This window comes from Cheilinus undulatus, linkage group 11 (genome assembly GCF_018320785.1).
Source record: "Cheilinus undulatus linkage group 11, ASM1832078v1, whole genome shotgun sequence".
NCBI lineage: Eukaryota > Metazoa > Chordata > Actinopteri > Labriformes > Labridae > Cheilinus > Cheilinus undulatus.
In genome coordinates this window covers 45,057,766-45,078,516 of record NC_054875.1, presented here as the reverse complement: position 1 = coordinate 45,078,516, position 20,751 = coordinate 45,057,766, and the positions used below count along the sequence as shown (strand labels likewise).

General features: G+C 38.9%; 1 protein-coding gene across 5 annotated transcripts in view; it reads left to right on the top strand.

The window, feature by feature from the left end:
- Positions 1-20,751, top strand: part of lima1a (LIM domain and actin binding 1a) — a 60,113-nt gene that overhangs the window by 12,164 nt on the left and 27,198 nt on the right. For 2 of the 5 annotated variants that reach the window (XM_041798882.1, XM_041798884.1), the window contains 3 exons: positions 5,526-5,713; positions 9,541-9,586; positions 20,038-20,481. In XM_041798882.1, the coding sequence (XP_041654816.1) occupies positions 5,589-5,713; positions 9,541-9,586; positions 20,038-20,481 (615 nt within the window). In that variant the 5' untranslated portion in view covers positions 5,526-5,588. Of the gene's footprint in view, positions 1-614; positions 638-662; positions 819-5,525; positions 5,714-9,540; positions 9,587-20,037; positions 20,482-20,751 lie in introns of those variants that run through there. The other 3 variants (XM_041798886.1, XM_041798881.1, XM_041798885.1) reach the window with 3 other exon arrangements.

The following is a 20,751-nucleotide window of genomic DNA, read 5'->3' as shown; positions in this document are numbered from 1 at the left end:
CTCATTCATGTCCTGTCCCGTGCGTGCAGGGACGTAGGAGGTTAAAAGATGCACCTGACTGCAGAGATGAACAAATAAGGATTAAAGTGTCTTATTCTCAGGGTTTTAAGGCAAATCCTCATGGACTACAAGTTTCCCAGGCTGTTAATTTAATTTTACAGTAAATTTTAGTTTTCATTTCAAACTTACAAACAAAAAGGTTCATCTACCTTTTAAACTCCTTAATGTTAGAAGGTCATTAGTCTTTAAAACCAAGCTCTGAATCTTTAGAGCACCTTCTAATTGTCTCTCTCTGACCCCCCTTCTTCTCGTTGGCAGGATTGTGAGTGACTCACATCCTCTAAAGTCTTGACCCTGTGAAGAAGTAGGCAGTCTGTAGTCTGCAGTTCGCTCAGCTTCCAGGAATCCAGTGTGGGATTCCCCCCTCCTCCTCCTCTCTTCAGCCCTTCCTCCCCCCTCTCCCTCCCCCCTGTCTCCTCCTCCCCCCTCCATGCTGCTTGTCTGCCATGTTGCTCAACACCGGGCCCTCGGGCTGCTTGTCTCTCATACCTCCATGTTGCTCTGCAGCCACACTGAAGCCAGACGGAGCTGCTGATTGGACAGGGGAGGGAAGAGAGCGTGTACCTGCCAGGTGAAGGTGAATGCTGCTCTTTTATTGGCTGAAAGGAGTTAAATAGAGTGTGGGACTCCTCCTACTTCCTTTTAATCTACTCAAAAGCACCGGTGGAAGCAGCTGGGGAGTAAAAAGAGAAGGGAATACACAAGTAAGAGGACATCTCACACACGCCTCAGGGAGTTTTAACAGCTGATTGTATCAGGTAGGAAATGCTTTCTTCTTTGTGTTCAGGGTGACTGGCAGGTTAAGCTGTCTGAGGACTTAGCTTCTTTAGCTGGTGTTTCTTTGAACTTTGAGAGAGAATATCTGTGCTAAATTTCATCTTTGGACATTTCTCTGGACTCAAAAACTCGTTTTTGCAGGACCTTAGACAGTTTGACATGCTGCTTTGTTTGTAATCTAAACTCTGCAGCCTTGATAGAGTAACTATCATCCTTGATTTCAGTTTTTACCTTGAAGGAGAGAAATTTGATGTAAGTTTGAAATGGATGTAGTGCATGTGCATTTTAGCATCACACTATGAATGAAACAGTCACTAGAATCAGTCAGCGCTTGAAATCATCCACCATTTACAACATTTGGTGCTTCTCAGCCTAAGTAGAGCTCCACCAGTATTAGTCCTGGCATGATTATTGTTATTTAGCCCACTATCTGTATCTTTATTGCACTGATCACTGATGACATTATTGATCAAAAAGAACGCTATCTAACCTCTGACCTTTTGGTCTTATTGTGGCTCTGTGTTATTCTCCACAGTCTCCCTAATGTCCCACCCACCGTACTATGTACTGTCTGATTGATGTGTGATGGTAAATCAGCACTGAAGCTGCAGTGTTTTCTTTTATGCTCCAGCTTAGCTTAGCAGTTAACATCTTTTACTGTGGCTTCTTTGCCTGCATCTCTTTTTGGTGCTTAACGTTTAGTTTTCCTCATCCACCTTTACTGATAAGGGTAATGTCTAAAGTTAAATATATTCTACCTTTAGAGGCAAGGGTTTCTGACTTTCAGACTCATCTCTGCATTGCTAATTGAAAGCCTTACAGTGTCCAGCCATACTGAAAAAACCTCCTGTAGCTTCTGCTATATATATTTTTTATAAAGTGAATTTTGCCATAATCACATAGGTAGGACTTTTAATTCAAGATCTTGAATCAGAGAATTTTACCATAAATATATACATATATATGTGTGTATGAAACTTTAGCTGACATGAAGTTGAGGACAAAGTCATCAACCCCTTCCCCTTCCCAAGAAAAATGTCCTTAAAGGTTACATATTTGTCTCAGAGGTCCCCAAAACATGCCTGGGATGTATTTTGCTACAAAAAAATCTCTCCTGTATTGGATTGTTGCATGGGTAAAAGCCCCTCTGTTTCAGCCCTGCTCAGAACGAGCTGTTTCTGTGTCTGTAGCTTTAAATGTTAATGAGCTGTCTGACTCCGCCCCTGACCACACCCCTCTCAGGAAATGGATGCAGCTTAATAGATGTGGCTCTGCTGATCCAGCTGACAGGAGGATCAGGAGAGGAGGGTGGAACTTTTTTTCCAAGCTGGGATGGCCAACCAAACCTGGGGGCGGGGCTAACTCCCTATGTGACATCATGAGGAGAAAATCTGAGAACTGCTTGTTTCAGAAGACATTTCCGGGGGGGGGGTTCTGATTCTCCGACTGTTGACAGGCCAGGGGCACATATGTTTTTTTAAGAAAAGCCTGAAAAAGGTATTTTGCATAATATGTGACCTCTTAGTAGAGTGCTGTATAAATTTATTAGACCACCACCCAATGTTTGGTTTATGCCACAGCTGCCCGAAATTAACACAGTTGGTAATTACTAAATCATTTTCTATGTTTCTGTAATGGTTAGTACATCAGTATGTAGATGCTCTTTAGCCAAACTGATACTTTTAATGCTAAAACCATAACTAGTGTCCAAGCACTGACAGCATGAGAGCCCTATTGTTATTGCAGGCGTTTTGTTTTCGTTCCCACTCTCGCCCCTTTTTGGGTTGTTAGACATGCACCAATTTGCGTGAAAATTGGCACACACCTAGAACTCTGAAAAATGAGAGGTTGCTTTAGGTTTCAAAAATGGCCCCCAGGAATTGCCTCAATAGCGCCACCTTTCACGCTTTTACAGAAAACAGTCAAAAACGCAGTTTTACTGAGTTTTATGAAATTTGGTGTGCAGATGCGTCTTCTCCAAAATTGGAGCGTTTTGGGCCTTTTGCAGGGGTCATACTTGATCTAACTTGTTCAAAGGATTTGATTATTATTGTTTTCAATGAATGTTCAAATACAGTTTTACAAAAAAAAACTAGAGCATATTATTTCTTGATTACGATATCAAATTATAGCTATTTAACAGAAATATTAGTTTCAGTGTTTGAAAGTTCTGCTTGAATAATTTCTTACTTCTCAGAGAAGGTCAGTGAGCCGGCTCAAATCTGGGTTTAAAAAGGTGAATTCACTTTAGACTGGTACTTAGAAAATGAGCCGAGGGAGATTTGAAGTACTAGAGACAGAAGGAAGACCCTCAGAGATGAATGCTTCTAGATCAGAGTCTGAGAAAGTTTCCAGAATTACCAGAAGCAGGCGACTGACAGAACAAGGCTGAAAGGGGAGAAGAGCTGCTAAGAAGCCATTATTGAGGCCCGCAAACAACCAGAAATGCCTCAGATTTACCAGGGAGCACAAACACTGGAGTGTTGATTACTACCGTGTTTATGTCTGCAGAAAAGTTGGAGAATGTTTTGATACCAGATGCAAAAACACAGCGGAGATTCTGTTACCATATGGGTCCAAGAGTGGAAATGGTGTGTGCAAATTAGTGAAAATTGATGGTATCATGAACAAGAACGTCTACCACGACATCTTAGTGCATCATGGAATCCCTTCTGGACTAAATGTTATTGGCCATGGGTTCATATCAAGGAGTCAGTGGCGGCAGGGACTATTGAGCCATTGGAGCACTGGTCCTGATGGACTGCCAAGTCAAAGTCTGGATTTTGTTTTGGATTTTGTAGATTCAAAGTGTTGCAGATGATGGAATTTTCTGAATATATTATAAATATATTAAATAAAATTATGTTTAGCCTGTTGCCATGAACAAAACATTATCATTGACTCTTAAAAACAGTTCTCTTTATAAGCTGAATTTTTGCAAATATGCCCATAATACTACTTTGATATGTTGTCATTGAAGCCATGACTAATTCTGGTGACTATTAAACACAGAGGACACAGTGTTACAGAAATTAACGAGCCGGTCCCTAACTTCACAATCTCCCACAATAGTCCACCTGCTGAGTGACGTCAGGACCCCGCAGGCTGCTCCGTCATCTACCCGCTCATCGTCTCTTTGTTAAATTCAACCGGAGCGTGTATAACTCACTGATGACAGTTACTCCTCGTAAGCTGACGATGCTGCCGCATGTGTCTGCTTGTCGCCCTGCCTCCAAACTTAGAAGTCACTGAAGAGGAGAGCAGGTAGAGACGTGTTGACATTGTGAAAGTGTGAAATACTCTACTAGAGGAGGTCGTTTTGTGATGATGCAGCAGATCTTGTAGTCACCCTGGAGGCTCAGTTAGAGCAGAGCTACAGAGGAGCAGATGGTCAATGGCTGTGTGACGCGCTCTATTGACTTTCTGACTCAGACTTTGAGGCTGGTTCATGCTGCAATGATGACAGAGTCAAATATGTGATGTGGCAAAATATACTGATTTCCATATAAGGAACTGAACTGCCGGGTCAGATCCAAAGCCTCAGTTTAACCGTGTGAATAAACATGTTGAAGATGGAAGAAGCGAGTTTATAGAGCATTGTTAGGAGGGCTTCAGAGAAACTGTAGTGTTCAGCAAGGGATGATTCTTCTCTCTATAGTATAAGAGCATCAGAACTGTAAAGTAGAAAGGGAGATGATAAATCAGCAGTACTGTTAATGTTGCCCATATTCACCATGTATAATAAGGTTGTGATCCATCAGTCTAAATCATTATCATAATTTGTAACAAAATTGAAAACGACTCACATTTTTCTCATAGTTAAGCATGAACAACACACATTTTGCAACCTTGATTTATTCAAATTGTGTTTTTGTTTTTTAGTGTGCTTGGGGGAGTTTTGCTGCTATTTTGTCCTTTGTGACTTGTAAAATACATTTATAATCTCAACTTGACTTCATCAGAGAAGCTCTGTGACTGTTGAGTGGTCATCAGAGGAACTCTGTGACTGTTTAGAGGTCATCAGAGGAACTGTGACTGTTGAGTGGTCATCAGAGCGATTCTGTGACTGTTGAGTGGTCATCAGAGGAACTGTGACTGTCGAGTGGTCATCAAGCAGCAATGCGTCCTCTTTTTGTGTAGGTCATTTAGGAACTTAGCTTTTCTTAGATACATGTAAGGAGGAGTCCAAGAAAAACAGCTGAGGAATCTCTCCACTGTGGGTTGTTTTCTTGATACACAAATTTGGTTCTAATATTTTTTTTTCTACAAATAGAGTGAGATGGAATCCTGTTTTGATACCACAGCAACAAATATGAACATCTTGGGCACCCAATATTTGGATATTAGAAATAACAAGAATTCTGAGCAGATTCCCGCCCACTGTCTAAATTCAGGAGTATACAATGTGCCCGTGTATTTTTGTGATTTAGACATTGCCCTCTCTCATTTTCTTGGAGTAGCGTTAGGTTGAAACTATGATACATTTGTACTTTATTTTTTTTAGACTTTTAAGACTTTAATACTGTTGATCATAAATATAACCTACTGTATCATATATAGCATGTAGAATTAATGAGTGTTAATGAATTGAACATTTTCGTGGTCTTAATCAGACCTTGTTTTTCCCCCGTTTGTTTTATTTCCATTGGGCTAATCCTGCTCCTCTTTTGTGTCCCCTCTCTTCTCAGACTTACGACCTTTGCTTCTTCCAAGCTGACAGTGTAGATTGATAGCTCCGACGTGCAGCTAAGATGGCCTCCGTCGCTCCGTTCAGCCGCAGACAGTGGGCGTCCCAGTCTCTGAGGGTCACCGCCAAGGAGCTGTCCATCGTCACTGCCCGGGGGAAAAACAACGCCATTGCAGAGCGGTTCTCCAAGTGAGTTTGTCCTCTCTCCTCTCCAGCTTCCCCCATGAGTTTAATAATTCAGCAGCAGCCACTCAGCAGATTATTTAATCCGTCACCTCATCCCTGACGTCTCCTCTGACCATCAGAAATTAGGTCATCAGTCCTCTCAGCACTTTTAACCAATCTGCTGATTCAGGTTCCTCTTTTCTCAAAAACTCTGACTATCACACCATCATGACTGGCTAGTTTCTCCAGTTTAGGGCATGTTTTGTCTGGTTCAGATAAAAACTACAGTGACTTTATTCATGGAGGGCTTCCCCTTTCATGTATCAAGTTGCTCCTGTGTGAAGTGAGAAGTGGGTTAAATGGTAGACCATTTCCTCACTGCATTTCTCTGTTTGACCACTAGGAGAGAGTGCTGCTCTGCAGAAACATTGCACAGTAACAGTTCAGGATTAACCTGAACATTTGTAAGAAATTTAGTTCATTTGCAAATTCTCATGTTTTTATGCAGTTAAATTCTAGAATGAAAAGGAAATTTGTACATCCCCAATTCCAAAACGCTTGGGCGCTGTGTAAGTTATAGATAAATACAGGATGAAATGATTGTTAAATCTCATAAACCTTTATTTTATTCACAATAGAATGTAAACAATACAACAGATGTTGTAACTGAGACATTTCATGAAAAAAGATCAGCTCATTTTGAATTTGATGGCAGCAACACACCTAAAAAAAAAAAGTAGGGAGAGGGCAACAACAGGCTGGAAAAGTAAGAGGTACTAATGAAAAGCAGCTGGAAGAGCATTTAAGATCTAATTAGGTTAACTGACAACAGGCCAGGAACATGGCTGTCTTGTATGTCTTGTTTAATGTGCTTATTTCTTAATACAGCCCTGACATAGAGTGTCAGAATCAAAAATAGATCAATCCATTAATAGCGTCATTTTTGTTTCATTCTTATTGCAGATTTTATTAAAATATTCATAGAATGGAAACCTTTCAGTACTTAAAATTAAATAAAGATAAGCATGATGAGGTTTGTTTTTTCACTACTTTAATTTGGACAGGACAGAATCAACTAGGAGTCAAGTCCTGCCACAGGGGGGCGCCATATCTCATTAAAAAGGAAAATTCCACACAAACTTTAATCAAGTTTTCCAAAGTCAACAAAACAGTTTAAACATCACAACATCAACAACTGAGCAGGAGAAAACAAACATTTCCACATTAGCCAGCTCTTCGTCTTTGATGTCAAAATGAATTAATCTCACATTATAATGAGAGGAAGAGTCATAAACGTGGGTGTGGGAGTGAAAGGGAAAGAATACAAGGATCAATGGGGTTGAGCAAGAGGAAAGAATCCCAGCTTCAGTGTTACCAGGTCAAGGGTTCACGCTCTTCAGTCCAGTCTCTGGAGTTAATAGTTCGACGAGAAGTGGTCTGAATTCTAAAGAAAAGCAGAAAAGAAACTTTAAGATTTGCTGAGGAATTTAGATGGATTTTTAGCATCTTGAAGGGAACATTAATACCAGGAAGCTTAAAAATGACACTACGAAAGAAACAGGAACTACATAAGAGCATGAAATTTAAGTGAAATAAAAAAAAAACAGAGCAAGAGTAGTCGTGTTACAGCAGTTAATATTGCAAAGCTCCAATCTGAAACAGTCTGAGAATGGACTGGACCAATCAGTGTTTTCAACTGGTGGGGTTCAGTTGTACAGGAAGCAGCTAGCAAGGACTGCTAAAGGTGTACCGTTGAACTAGGATGTCACTATAGGATAGTGGAACTAGACCCCATTTCTTTATTAAATAAAGAGCAAATAAAGGCACTGTTAACTTTTCATGTAAGTAAAGATGTTGTCTCTCTTGTGATCTGTTTCAGTGTGAATTTGTGATGGTTTAGAGCAGGTTTTAGTTGTACTGTAAACCGGTAATTGCAATGTCTACTGGTGGAGTGATTAGCTCAGGTGTGGCTTTAGCAACAGTTTTTATCAGATCTGGATCACATATCTTTATCGAAAGGGGAGTGAAGTGCCACACTGAAAGCTTAGCTTGGCATAGAAGATGTTTCTGCATTTCTCCGGACTAGGGATGAGTATGGAAATCTGGTACCAACATGGTACCAGTACCAACACATCCGATACCTACCAGACCGATTTACAACACAGATATCGATACTTAATTTCAATACCCTGCCACCCCAAATAAGAGGCAAGAAAATAGTCATGGAATTTGTGTGATTTATGTGTTAAGTTACACTGGTTCCCTTTTCTTATCCCATATATGTCAGACGTGTTATGAAGAGATTCCTGTGAATCATTTAGATACCCAGACAACTTTTAGTGTACCCACTTCACCCCCCTCAAAAATATTGATTCAGGCATGTATGAAAGTATCAATTTAGCACCGGTATCAGAAACATCCCAAACGATACCCATTCCTACTCCTGATCGGCATGTTTTTTATCCACCAACAAGCTCCACTGCGTGAAAACTACGACAGCGCCTGCTGAGCTCACGTCATTTACTGGAGCTGCACATGCATACAACCTCATTTTGTCTGGATTGGCCCATAGTGACTGTGACAGACAGAACATTCGTCCAGTCACACTCTGCAAATGTACGCTTTAAAAGGGAGGTTTCCGAGGTAAATGTGAAATATATCCCATTTAATGGGTATACGAAACAGTCTAAATGGTGTGTAGGTCTATGAATTTTTCCCCTCTGGTACACTTTTTAGCCCACGACTCCAAAAATAACAGCACCAGGGACTCCGGCTGTACCTGAAGGTGGTTGAGGCCTAGTTAAACAACCGTTCACATTCAAGAATAGTCATCTTGAGACTGAGATTTTAGGGATTTAAAAAACAACAGCATTGATATCAACAGAAATCTCATCAAATGACAATGTTTTTACTTTTACACTAATTCTATAGCTTTTTTTTAAATTATTTTTTTCTTTTACAAAAACGGGTAAAATATTACAATTTAAAAGCATTCTTTGTTTTTTGGAAGCCATCTTGTGACCCATTGTCTCAGGAACCCCTGGGGGGGGGTCCCAACCCCCACTTTGGGAACCACTGTGGTAGAAAATACCAAATGCAAACTGAGCTAGATCAAAAAAATTTTAGTGCAGTATCTTGGTCTTAAGTATCTGGTGTTTTTATGTGAATCTGCATCATGGACTATGTGTGTTATGCACTGGTATGTGCTTCTGTTTGAATATGGCTTTTGTTTGTTTCTGTTTTACTTGTTGGCTCTTCTTTGAGGCAGAAAAATGTGTGTAGTACTTTAACTCCAAGACAGATATCACCATGGGGACAGAGTACACTCTTGCCAGGTTGTAGGTTGCTTTCACATTAACCACAATTTTGCACAATGAAAAATTTCCAGTGGGGAATTGCAAACAAAAGTCCCACTTGGAGTAATAAAAGTTAAGTAAATGAGTCAGAAGTGTTAAATTTGCGGTGTGGGATCGAGCAGCAGTCATGATGAAACTCATCTTGTGCAAGGTTTTTTTGTCCTTTAGGGTCAAAGCTTTCCGTCAGAGTGGATCTTTCTCCAAGTCTGTGGTTGGAGGTCAAAGACACCTAGTCTGGCTTTTCTTTGAGTTTATAAACAGAGGTGGTCAAACGTTATATTGACTGGTCACTTCCTGTTTCTCCTCTGTGTGTCCAAACGTGAGCTGAAGATTTTCCATTCGGATAACTGCATGAAATCATCTGTTTTTGGAGCAGGAAAATCTCATGTTGATTTCCTGGGTGTGTTCAGCAGGACGAGACAAGACCAGCAGTTTGTGATGATAATAAATAATCTTCAGCTCACAACTTGTCCTTTTTTTTTTTTTTTTTCTTAGGTACCAGATGGCGGCCGAGGAGGGCAACGCAGAGAAGAAGAAAGCAGTATGTACATTTATTCTAAGTCTTTATGAATGGTTCACTGCATTAAAAAATATTCAGATCCTTAACTCAAACAAAACAGTGAAGTTACAATATTTACTAGAATTTAAAGCTTTGCATTTAAAATCCAACCTGTCAAACTGTGTTTAAAGTATACATATATATTAGTTTGCACAGTGCTCTTAAGGCTGTAGCTCTTTGATCAATGATCTTGCACAACCATATTCTTTGGTATTATATTCTTGGTACTGTCGACACTTCCGGGGGGAACTATTTTCACACATCAGCCAGCTGTGGTTGGATGTGCTAGAGAGATTAGGCTGATGTGGTGTGCTGTTTCCTGCACCGTCTGAGCTGAGCTGTATGTCAACAGGCTGAATGTAAAAGCAGAAGTACATCAGTCACTACAGGTGAAAAACTTCTAAACACGTGCAGATCAGGAGAAGAAGAACGGAAAATGACACTCAGAAGAAAACATCAGAGAAGGACACTGTTGTACATTACTATCAAAAGGGTGAACCAGACTCTTTATAGTCCAAAATGATTGTTTACATTAATTTTATTTGTTAATTTTTTAAATAAGTTAAGCATTTTTTTTGTAGCTGGATGATGTAGACTTACCTCTAACTTTTAAACTGTGTAAGACTATAACATTAAATATTTTAAAGCAATACGAAAAAACTCAACTGCAATTAAAGCCAATTGCTTCCAGTGGCATATATATATATATATATATATCATATATATATATATATATATATCATATATATATGATATATATATATATATATCATATATATATCATATATATATATCATATATATATATCATATATATATATATATATGATATATATCATATATATATATCATATATATATATATCAGATATATATATATCATATATATATTTATCATATATATATATATCATATATATATATATCATATATATATATCATATATATCATATATATATCATATATATATATATCATATATATATATCATATATATATATATCATATATATCATATATATATATCATATATATCATATATATATATATATCATATATATATATATATATATATATATATCATATATATATGATATATATATATATATATCATATATATATCATATATATATATCATATATATATATCATATATATATCATATATATATATCATATATATATCATATATATATATATATCATATATATATCATATATATATATATCATATATATATATATGATATATATATATCATATATATAAGTTTTATTTGTTATCTTTTAAATTTAGCCTTTATTATATATATATGATATATATATATATATATATATATATATATATATATATATATATATATATATATATATCATATATATATATATATATATATATATATATATATATATGATATATATATATCATATATATATATATCATATATATATATCATATATATATATCATATATATATATATATCATATATATATCATATATATATCATATATATATATATCATATATATATATATATATCATATATATATATATATATATGATATATATATATCATATATATAAGTTTTATTTGTTATCTTTTTAAATTTAGCCTTTATTTATCCAGGGGAAGAACCACTGAGATCGAGATCTCTTTTACAAGGGTGACCTGGCCAAGGTCAAGAGGTCAGCAGCACATATCATGATAAATAATACATATTTAAAACCACAGATATAAGCACAGTTTTAACTGGTTTTTAAAATTGTAGTCCCCCAAACAGGTGCAGAGCTAGCAGGGACAAATATCCTAACTGGACACACCAGATAGATTGTTTCATCTGTTGCATGGATATAGAAAGTGCAAAAGATTCTCAGAAGGAGACTGGACAAATGTTCTGTCAGTCATTACGGGCCAATCAGAGCAACAAGACAAATTGAGGCTACAAGCATGCACAGCTCTGGTACAAACGTGCTTGACAAACGCTGCTGTCGTGTACGAACTGTGAAAATTGTTGAGGCCAGTCAGCAGAAGAGCAAAAGCATCTTCACCAAGAGAAGATTTTCAGTGTTGCTCTCTTTTTAATAAAGAAATGTGTGATAAAACTGCTGCTATGCTATAGCTACATTCAAGCTTACTGCTTCAGCAGTAGCATCCATTGTATATTCCAGCCTACAGTACAGAAACCCCGCCCTAAACAATCGCAAACCCATGCTGAAGCAGGTCAGAGAAATGTGAAAAATATCTTTACTTTCATGAAAAGCTTTCACTGCTGTTCTTTGCTCTTCATTTAATACAGAAATCAATCAGTCATAACCAAAGTTATCTCAAGACGTTACAAAGAGGGCAGGTCTAGACTGCAATCTGTTGTGGCCTATAGTAGACCAGCATTAATCATTAATATTACAATAAAGACTAGCGTTAATCACAGTGAACACAGCACTAGCAGTATTTAGCCCTGTTACAGTGCAACATAAACCTTCCCTTTTATGGGCAGGATTGTTGAGAAGACCAGACTCATGTTGAACAGCTCTCTGATGAAGCTGCTCCAGTGCTCCAGTTCTGTTAAACTGTTGCTATTCTATAGCTATATCCAAGCTAATCGCTACACAGGTGGCAGCTATATGCTTCCAGTACAATAAATCCCTGTCTGTAACCACCGCCTTGTTCTCATCAAATCACGCTGATTGGTCTGAACCAAAACAAATGTTTTGGATTGGAGATTTACGAGAAGCATAGCTGGATTTGCAAGATTACAGACATGGGGGCTGACAAATCCATCTCTTTTTTAAGGTTTCAAATACTTAGGGGTTTGCCCTAATCAAGGAGGGTCAAGGGTTTGCTCCCCCTGGATGATTCTGCATCTATGCAGAGGCAGACTATAATTGATGCACACTGACATTTCCTGTAGACTAGCGCTTCTCAAAGTGTTGGCAAAGCCCCAAAGTACTGCAGGTGGGCTGGGAGAATTAATTTACAATTGATAAAAAATATAAACCTTTTTAAAACTGGTATCCTTTTTAATGGATCATAAAATACTTGATAAAAAATCCTAGAACAAAAAAAAAAACACTGCCAGTTGAATAGTTAAAATTTCGCCTTTTTATCTTTTATGTGATCTAATGTACAGAATCGGTGTCAAAGTTTGACTGGTGTTGAATTAACTGGTGACACTCTGTTGTACAGAGCTCCCTCAAGACATCACTAAAAAAGAGACTGTGGGTCTTTTATTATGAATATTTAATAATAATTTTATAATTTTGAATGGTAGAAAAAATAAAGGCGACTTGCGCTAAAAACCAACGGCTAAAGCTGTCTGGGGTTTAGTCAGCCTTACAGAAACCCAAGCAGCTCCATCCTATCCTGTCTTCTCAACTTCAAAATAGATTTTGTTCCCTTGTTCTGCTCCTTTTAGACCTTGTTATTGGTCTTTCCATTCTTGTTGAGCCACATTAACCATATTTAAATGTATTTTTATTTGGGACTACTTCCTGTGGAGTGAAGCTTTCATATTTATTTAGTGGATTATTTGGTGTTTCCCTTGCCTTGTGGTAGTTGTAGTTAAGTAAAATTATTTTAAAAAATGGGAAGATTCTAGTAACTTGGCTCAAACCTTTCTTCCAGTATCATCTTATACCGGTGGACATTTATTACTTAATGCTGCATGCACATCTGTTTATACGCAAGAATTCAGGCTTAAATACCTTTATCAGAGACATAAATCATTGAGCCATCTGTTGTTCGACACTGAGTGGCGTCTCCACTCACAAACACAAGCAGTAAAAGCAGCTGTATGAGCGTGTGCTGTCATGCCGCAGTGGTAACAGGATGCCTCTGTCCCACCTGATCTGAGGGGGAGGGAGTGTTAGAAAAGCGTCTGTGTGCTGAGGGTGCAGGGTCAGAGCGTTTCTTTACAGGCTCAGGTAGGTGTGGTGCTCTTCTTTTTCACAGCTACATCTTTGATTTTTTTTATTGCTTTACTTAAGTTTTAAATGAAAATGATGAATGGCTTTTAAGCGTCTTGTTAGTTTCACATTTGGACTCAAACTGCTTTGGATTTAAATGAAAGATTCAAAGTTTTCCTGCTCTTTTGCACAGCTGACTTCACTTTTACTCCTTTTTTGTTGCAGAGATTGTAACTTTTACAGAGATATTGTGTTATTTTGAGCTGTTTTTGCAGCCATGCTAGTGTCATAGCTTTTGGTAAAGTCATAGTTTTGCATTCTGCAGCGTTGTTGAAGCTGAACTAGATGAATTTTACAGGAATATTCTCTCTAACAAAGGTGGCAAATATGTTTTTCCTAGCATTACCATCATCATGAAATGCAATACTCGAAATTTATCAAAGGGTTAGCCCTTTTAGAAGGAGGATCTCATTTTCTAGGGAGTGGAGGGGTTTATGTTTGTAAAAGCATGTAATAATCCTATCAGCTGTAGTTGCATCTAATCAGTTTTTAAATATGGGGTGCTTTTGAGTACACTACTTGTAGTTCATTTCTAGATGATAATATCGGCATGATATTGACAAATGGACTAAAATATGACTATTTCTGCTAAAATCCCATATTGTGCATCCAGTACTTCCAGTATGAATGCAATCAAACCCTAAAAATTCAAGTGTAAAAGGAAAAAACATAATTTAAGACCTCCAGATGAGCTGGCATACCAACAAACTAAAAACAGACGATGCAAGTGACGAATATTAAACCAGATTTATGTCAGCATGCTGGCACTGGATTGCTTAACATACTCCCATGTTAAAGTCACATTTAGCCAAAAGTAGTCTCACATTGCAGCTAGCATGGGTGTAGTCTCTCACCCTGCTCTACTAAACACATAATTTCTTCCTTTTACTATGGTCCGTGTTTCTGCTGGCTGTACAGAGTAGCTACTTTCCCTGCGGTGTGCATATAATCAGAGTTAAAACATCACCCTGTGGACCTTGATCCTCTTGCAAATATATCTGTCTGCTGGGAGTGCATTTGAATAAAATTGTAGCGAGGCAGATACAAACTGTATGTGCCAGTTATCTCCTGGTTGCTCAGTGGGTAAAAGACCGAGTAGAGCATCATGGGACTTATTGACACTAAAGAACTTTAGGGATCATACCTTGCACATACATATATTATGGCTTTTTTTTCTGGCATTCAATAGTGTGGGCATGTGACCTTACTTTATTGGCTGTATAACTCTTTACTAGACTCTATAAATTAAGATGGACTGAGGGACAGTCGTCTGGTGGTGAAGCCAAAACTTTGAGCAGTCAGACAACAAGATGTACACCAAACAAGTCTATTTACTGATTTACTGATATCAAAACTGTTAAATCTGTCATTATGATTGTCATGTGTAGCAACCTTTTTATTTTAAACATCGTTTAGGACTTTAAAACTCTTTTAGTGTGTGCAAAAAAATCCTCAATCCTTTGCCTCAGCTGATTTAGTAGCTGTACTTTCTATCTCCTCTGATATCTCCTCTTCTTCTTTGCAATAACCGCAGTATAATCAAAAACATAACCAGCTCTAGTTTAACACTGGTGCTTTGGGTCGTCACTAAGCGCTTTCAGAAATTCAGTAGAGGGTTGCTTGCAGTCTAAGTTGACTTCCAGAAGGTGAGTTCCCTGGAGGATTCTGGAGCTCAGCAGGATCCCACTTCCAGCTGATGTCTGCCCTATACTCTGGTACAGAGAATGCCGTGAAATGTGGTGGCTCCACCTCTGACTTCTTCCCAGTTGTTCTGGGGTGAGGCGGGTGTGTCTTAGCCCCTAAACTCTTCATTACCTGTATGGCCTGGATAGTGGGGCAGTAATGGGCAGTGAACTGTGAAGTGCCATTAGGTGATGCTTTGATCCTGTGGAGACAATAGATGTCCTTTTGGGGGATCCTAACATGCTGAGTGAGGAGGCTGAAGTGTTGGGAATGTAAGTCTCCTGGGCCAAAACAAAGATTCAGGTATTTGGGGATGCCTTGGATGCTGCCATTGAATCTGTGTCTGTGAATCCAGCATAATCCATCGGTCTGTTGACCGTGAGGCTGAGCTCAACTGCAGACTTGGACTTGTGCATAGGGCAGTGGGTTCACTGAGCAAGACGGTGTGGTGTTCCTGGTATCTGAGCTTGCAGACAAAAGTCAGTCTTGTTCCTTCTGGCCTGGACATTGATCCATTGCCAGAGCCACTGACTGGACTCATTGGTGACGACTTCTCCTTGGCACTTTTTTGGGTATCATTGGCAAGACTTTGTGTCTAAGCTGCACTTTTACCAGCACCTGGGCCCCATGGGCTGGTCTTGAAATCTGGGTCTGCATTCTGGAGGGGGTCAGCTAGGAAGATACCTGAAAAGATGGGGCATGTGTCTGGTGCTGGCCTCGGTGACGGCCATCAGGAGGCCAGAGGAGTATAGAACCAAGGTTGGAAGTGCCAACCAACGTACCACACCTGACTTGAATTTAAACATAATACTCTTGGTTTCAATTATGATGGCTTCTTGTACACAAACAAGCAGGAAATGTGGCAGCTGGGCCAGGAACTGGCACAAAAATTGAACTGCTGATTTGCATTTTTGCAAAGTATTGCAGAGCGACAGTGGCACACCAACTCACAAATATGCAGTGCTCTTAATGGTTGGGTTTGCTCTGGTGTAGATTCAAGGGGATGTCGCCTCAGTTCTATCAAGTAGCTTAAAGTTTGCATGTCCTGACTCCAAATAATGCCAGAAGTGCACATCTGTTTGCTGGTGCCTGTTATGGGAGTGTTTTTACTTCAGTTTTGCACAATAGGAGGAGATGAAGATGCACTGTTCATATAAATATACTGTCAGTGGTGTTTCCCCTGCTTTAACTTTTACAAAGTAAGGTTCTGCGGCGTATTCAGGTTTACTTTTACTAAAATAACACACTGAGACAGTAGAGATAGCTGAGGTCTCACTGAGGAATCCCTAAAACAAACATCAGAGAGATCTCAGTCAACAGAGCTTATCAGAAGTGTGCTGATCCAGGTTAAGTCTGTGTGAAAGAGTTATTCTGTCCTCTGTTAAAGTCTCCAGCTCTCTCTACCTTCACCTTTTTTCTCATTTCCTGGACTTATTTTCCCTCACCGACTGCCTGTCTCTGTTTCTGATTTTCTCCCCCCTCCCCTCACCCCCTACACTCCCTCTCTGTTTCCTCCCCTCTGTGTTGTAGGGGGTGGGCTTGTTACTTCATGCTGCTCTGATCACTCCTCAAGTCTCTCACATCTGGGACGGCTGTAGCATTTCCAGCCGGCCAGCAGACTCGCATCCACACAAACGCACGCGCTCACACTAACGGGACACAGCGCCAACTGGACAGCCGGGTCTTCGGCCTCTTTTCAGGTTTTTTTAACTCTTCACTCTGGCCGCTTTTCTCAGAGTTTTTCCGGCTTTCTTTTCCCGTTGTAGATCCAGGTTAACAAACGTGCATGCTGAACAGCTCTTTGTCTTTCTGTGCAGTTGTTTCCTTTTCTTCTCTTCACTTTCTCTGTTCTTCCATCTCACAGAGCTGAAAGGGGTTGTGCCAACTTTTTAGAGCAGAGAGTGATAGATTTAGTGTCTTTTAGTTTCATTCAGGAGTTTTTGGGTCGGGTGGCGCTAGTCCAACATTGATGGAATTCAGTGAGCAAACCAAAAGCAGATTTAGAGAGCGGCTGACATCGCTCGGTGGGAGTCCTCTCTGACAAAGCTGAAGAAAAAGTGAGTCATCAGATGTAAACTGTGGATGCTCGACTGTTTGTGTGGCCTTCCCTTCTTTCTTTGTTTCATTTAAAGTCTTCTTAGAGCTTAAAGCCTGCGCATCTGCATGATTTCCTGTTTAGCGTGCACTGTTGACATCATTTAGAGCTTTTAGCCAGTAACTTGATATTCTGATCAATACGAAGTGATCTGTAACATTTTATTTCTGTGCAAAGGTGTGTCGAGTATTTCTCTGGTTGGAGCTGTTTGGTGATCTTTGAAATAATCCTTGATCAGGACTATTTGTCTTATAAAGTTATGCCTATAATAATTAACCTAATGATTGTAATTTTTCTCCTAATCACCACCACAGTTGTTCTGAAAGAAAGACATCAAGATGTGACTGAAGTGAAGACTTTCATTTAATTTAAAGGATTTCACAAAAATATGAAATCTATCATAGTGTGACTAGAAGCTGATGGTTTTATTTTATATGCATTATGGTGAAAAATCGATCAGATATGATGACAAAATGTCATCACTTTATATCAACAATCTGAGCTGGAGCAGATTTAAGGAAGTAAATTTGTCTCTGTCTTTGATTGGCTGATAATTAACAGATAATCAGCTGGGTTAAGAAGACACCGACTCTAAACTGGCCACACATTACTCAGTTATAAACCCAACTATGGGCCAGATTTAGTTGCTCTGATGATCGGGGGGCCTGTCCCACTTCCATACTTAGGGACTAGGGATCCATGGTATTGGATTTTTGCCGATATCCAGTATAGAGATGTGTGTGGTTGAATTCATGTATCGAATTAGCGGGCACAAGATTTACGAGCCGTTTAAACCATTTACCTCTCATTTTTCATAAACACAAGCTTGAAATCCCTGTCTAATGCTCTTTTAAACTGTAATGAGGCCTCCTGCCACTAGAGGCTGCTGTAGGTACAGTTAATGATCGCTGCCCCTCTGACAGAGCGGCACTTCGCCGGACGTAAACATGAGCATCTTAGCAGTTAGCAGGTTTGGGAATAGTGCGGTATGACCGTTTTTAGAAGTATAAAATGGAACTAAAATAGTATGGAGGCTGTGGAGGATTAAACTAATGTAGAACTACTCAGCCGAAGTGAAAAGAGGCTACATATCAAAGCAAAAAAGAACAAAGGCTGGCGGAGGTAGCTGCCAATGTTAGCTCCGCCACACAGAGTATGTCAGGTTCACATCACACTCACCAACACAATGACCCTGTGATTAATTTTGACTGTTTTCTAAGCATCTTCTCTTTAGACTAGTTGGTTTAATGCAATTTAACTTGCCGTTTGCCGGGCAGGGAAAAAGACCCCTCTAAACATCTTTAATCCAATATGCAAGATATTCCAAACTCATTTTAACTGATACTGATGTACATAGTTTTGTATTGTAAAGAACACAGTGTCTCCTGTGTAGAGAGAGGCTGAGTGAAGCAGAGCTGAGAGAGGAGCAGGGAAGTAGACAGTCTGGTAGTTGTTTTACGTTGCATGGTGGACCCCCTTGAGTGTGTGGCTCCCTGAGTAACCACCTTTACCTAACAGTACAGTTCTATATTGTACTGATATTTAAGGCCGATATGTGATTTATTCTGCCGGTACGAATAACTGGTATAAAAACTGTAATTTCACGGCAGAAGTTTTGCTAATAAGCAGCCCTATTGCAGGGGATTATTTGCCCAAATCATCCTCAGATGTGAAGTGTCAAAACGATAATTTTTACTGCCCCCACGTTTTAGTCATTTTTACTCTTAAAAGTTTTAGTTTAGTTGTAGTTGACAAAAACTAAAAAACATTTTAGTCCAGTTTTTATCAATAAAAAGTCCTGACATTTTAGTATTTGCCTTTAGTCACAAGCATTTAGGCAAACCAGCCAAATTGTAAAATTAATGTTATGGTAAAATGCTAATTTTAATGCAATATCAATGCATCAGTGGATTTTAAAAACATTGATGGAAATACTGAAACACATTTTATGTAGAGAGGAGAAATATTATGGGTTGTGAACATCAAACAGTCCAGCACAAGCATTTTAGTCTTGTTTTAGTGTCCCTGACAAAAACTAAACTTACTTTTATCATAGTATTTATCACCAAAGATCAGTTTTTTTACCCAGTCTAGTCAAGTGTCCAGTGTGAGTCCCACTGGCTAAATGTCAGAATTCACAATTTAAACTACTAATAAAAGTAAATGTGCCATGCAAGGAGCGCTAAAGCAGCCTGCAAAAAAAAAGCTTGAAAAGTTTGATTTAAAGTGCAAGACTCTCCTCTGAAAAAGCAAGTAAACAATCTTAAGTTAGAATATGAATTTTAGGCGATCAGATTTGTAGGGTGGTCATGGCCAATGTTAAGATTTAATTCCCCCTTAAAGGAATTTAGAAAGTTTATCTTATTCTTAAAGTCATTTTCCAAAATAATTTTAGTTCCCAAAATTTGTATGTGATGCTCGTCTTACATTTGAGATTGCTGATAAAATACACTAGAAATTTCAAATCAAAGACTGTATCAACTTTTCTGATATTTCCAGTTTGTTATAATTAACAGCTCTTCAAAAGGGATTTTTTTAAGGTACAAACAACTCATTTTTAAACAAGTTATACTCTCTAAATAAATTGTACATCTTCAAGCTAAAATGAGAAAAAATGCAGAAAGATGAAACATGTTGGCTTTCAAATTAAAAACAAATGTTCTTTAATAACCACTCAATATTTCTCTCCTTTATTTTCCAGGTTGCTGAGCCTCTTCCCTCCACATTGCGCAGTGGGAACCTGAGTGTTTTAAGGAAACGTTGGGAACAACAGCAGCCAAAGTTCAGCCTCAGAGCTCAACCTAAATCCACATCCTGCCTCCCAGCTGCACCTCAAACCCACACCAATCATTCAACAGACCCGGAATCTGCACAGAGATCACAGATCCAGAACCATCTGGACACTGTGAAAGCCACCACACATTCTGAGGGCCGAGACGCAGAGCCACAGACGGACACCAGCTCCAACCTGCTGCAGCCAGCTCAGCCGGTGCATCAGACCGACATGGAGGAGAAGCCCAGCAGAGATCCAGAGGAGCACAAAGAAGCAGCAGCATCAGCTGAGGTACCGGAGTCAGAGAAACCCAGCGTTCCTCTGAACAGCCTCAAGATGATGTTTGAGAAAGGAGAAAGCCTGACAGACAAGGTGAGTTTTTCTTTCAGCTTTAGTTTTCTGTCATCTTTTGTTTTGTGGTTTTGTCCTCATCTCTTGAGCCCATAAGACCAGGATAATTCCAGATAATTCAGGTCAAATGTACCTCAGAGATGGAGACTGATTCTGAATCGAGCTGCTTAGTAAATTGCAGTCTTTGGGTGGTATGTTTTACAGCCATGGTTCTTGTCTGGTAATAAATAATTTTTAGTGGGACATGGATGTGTGCCTGGGAAAATGATGTGGCAATAAGTCTATGATGTG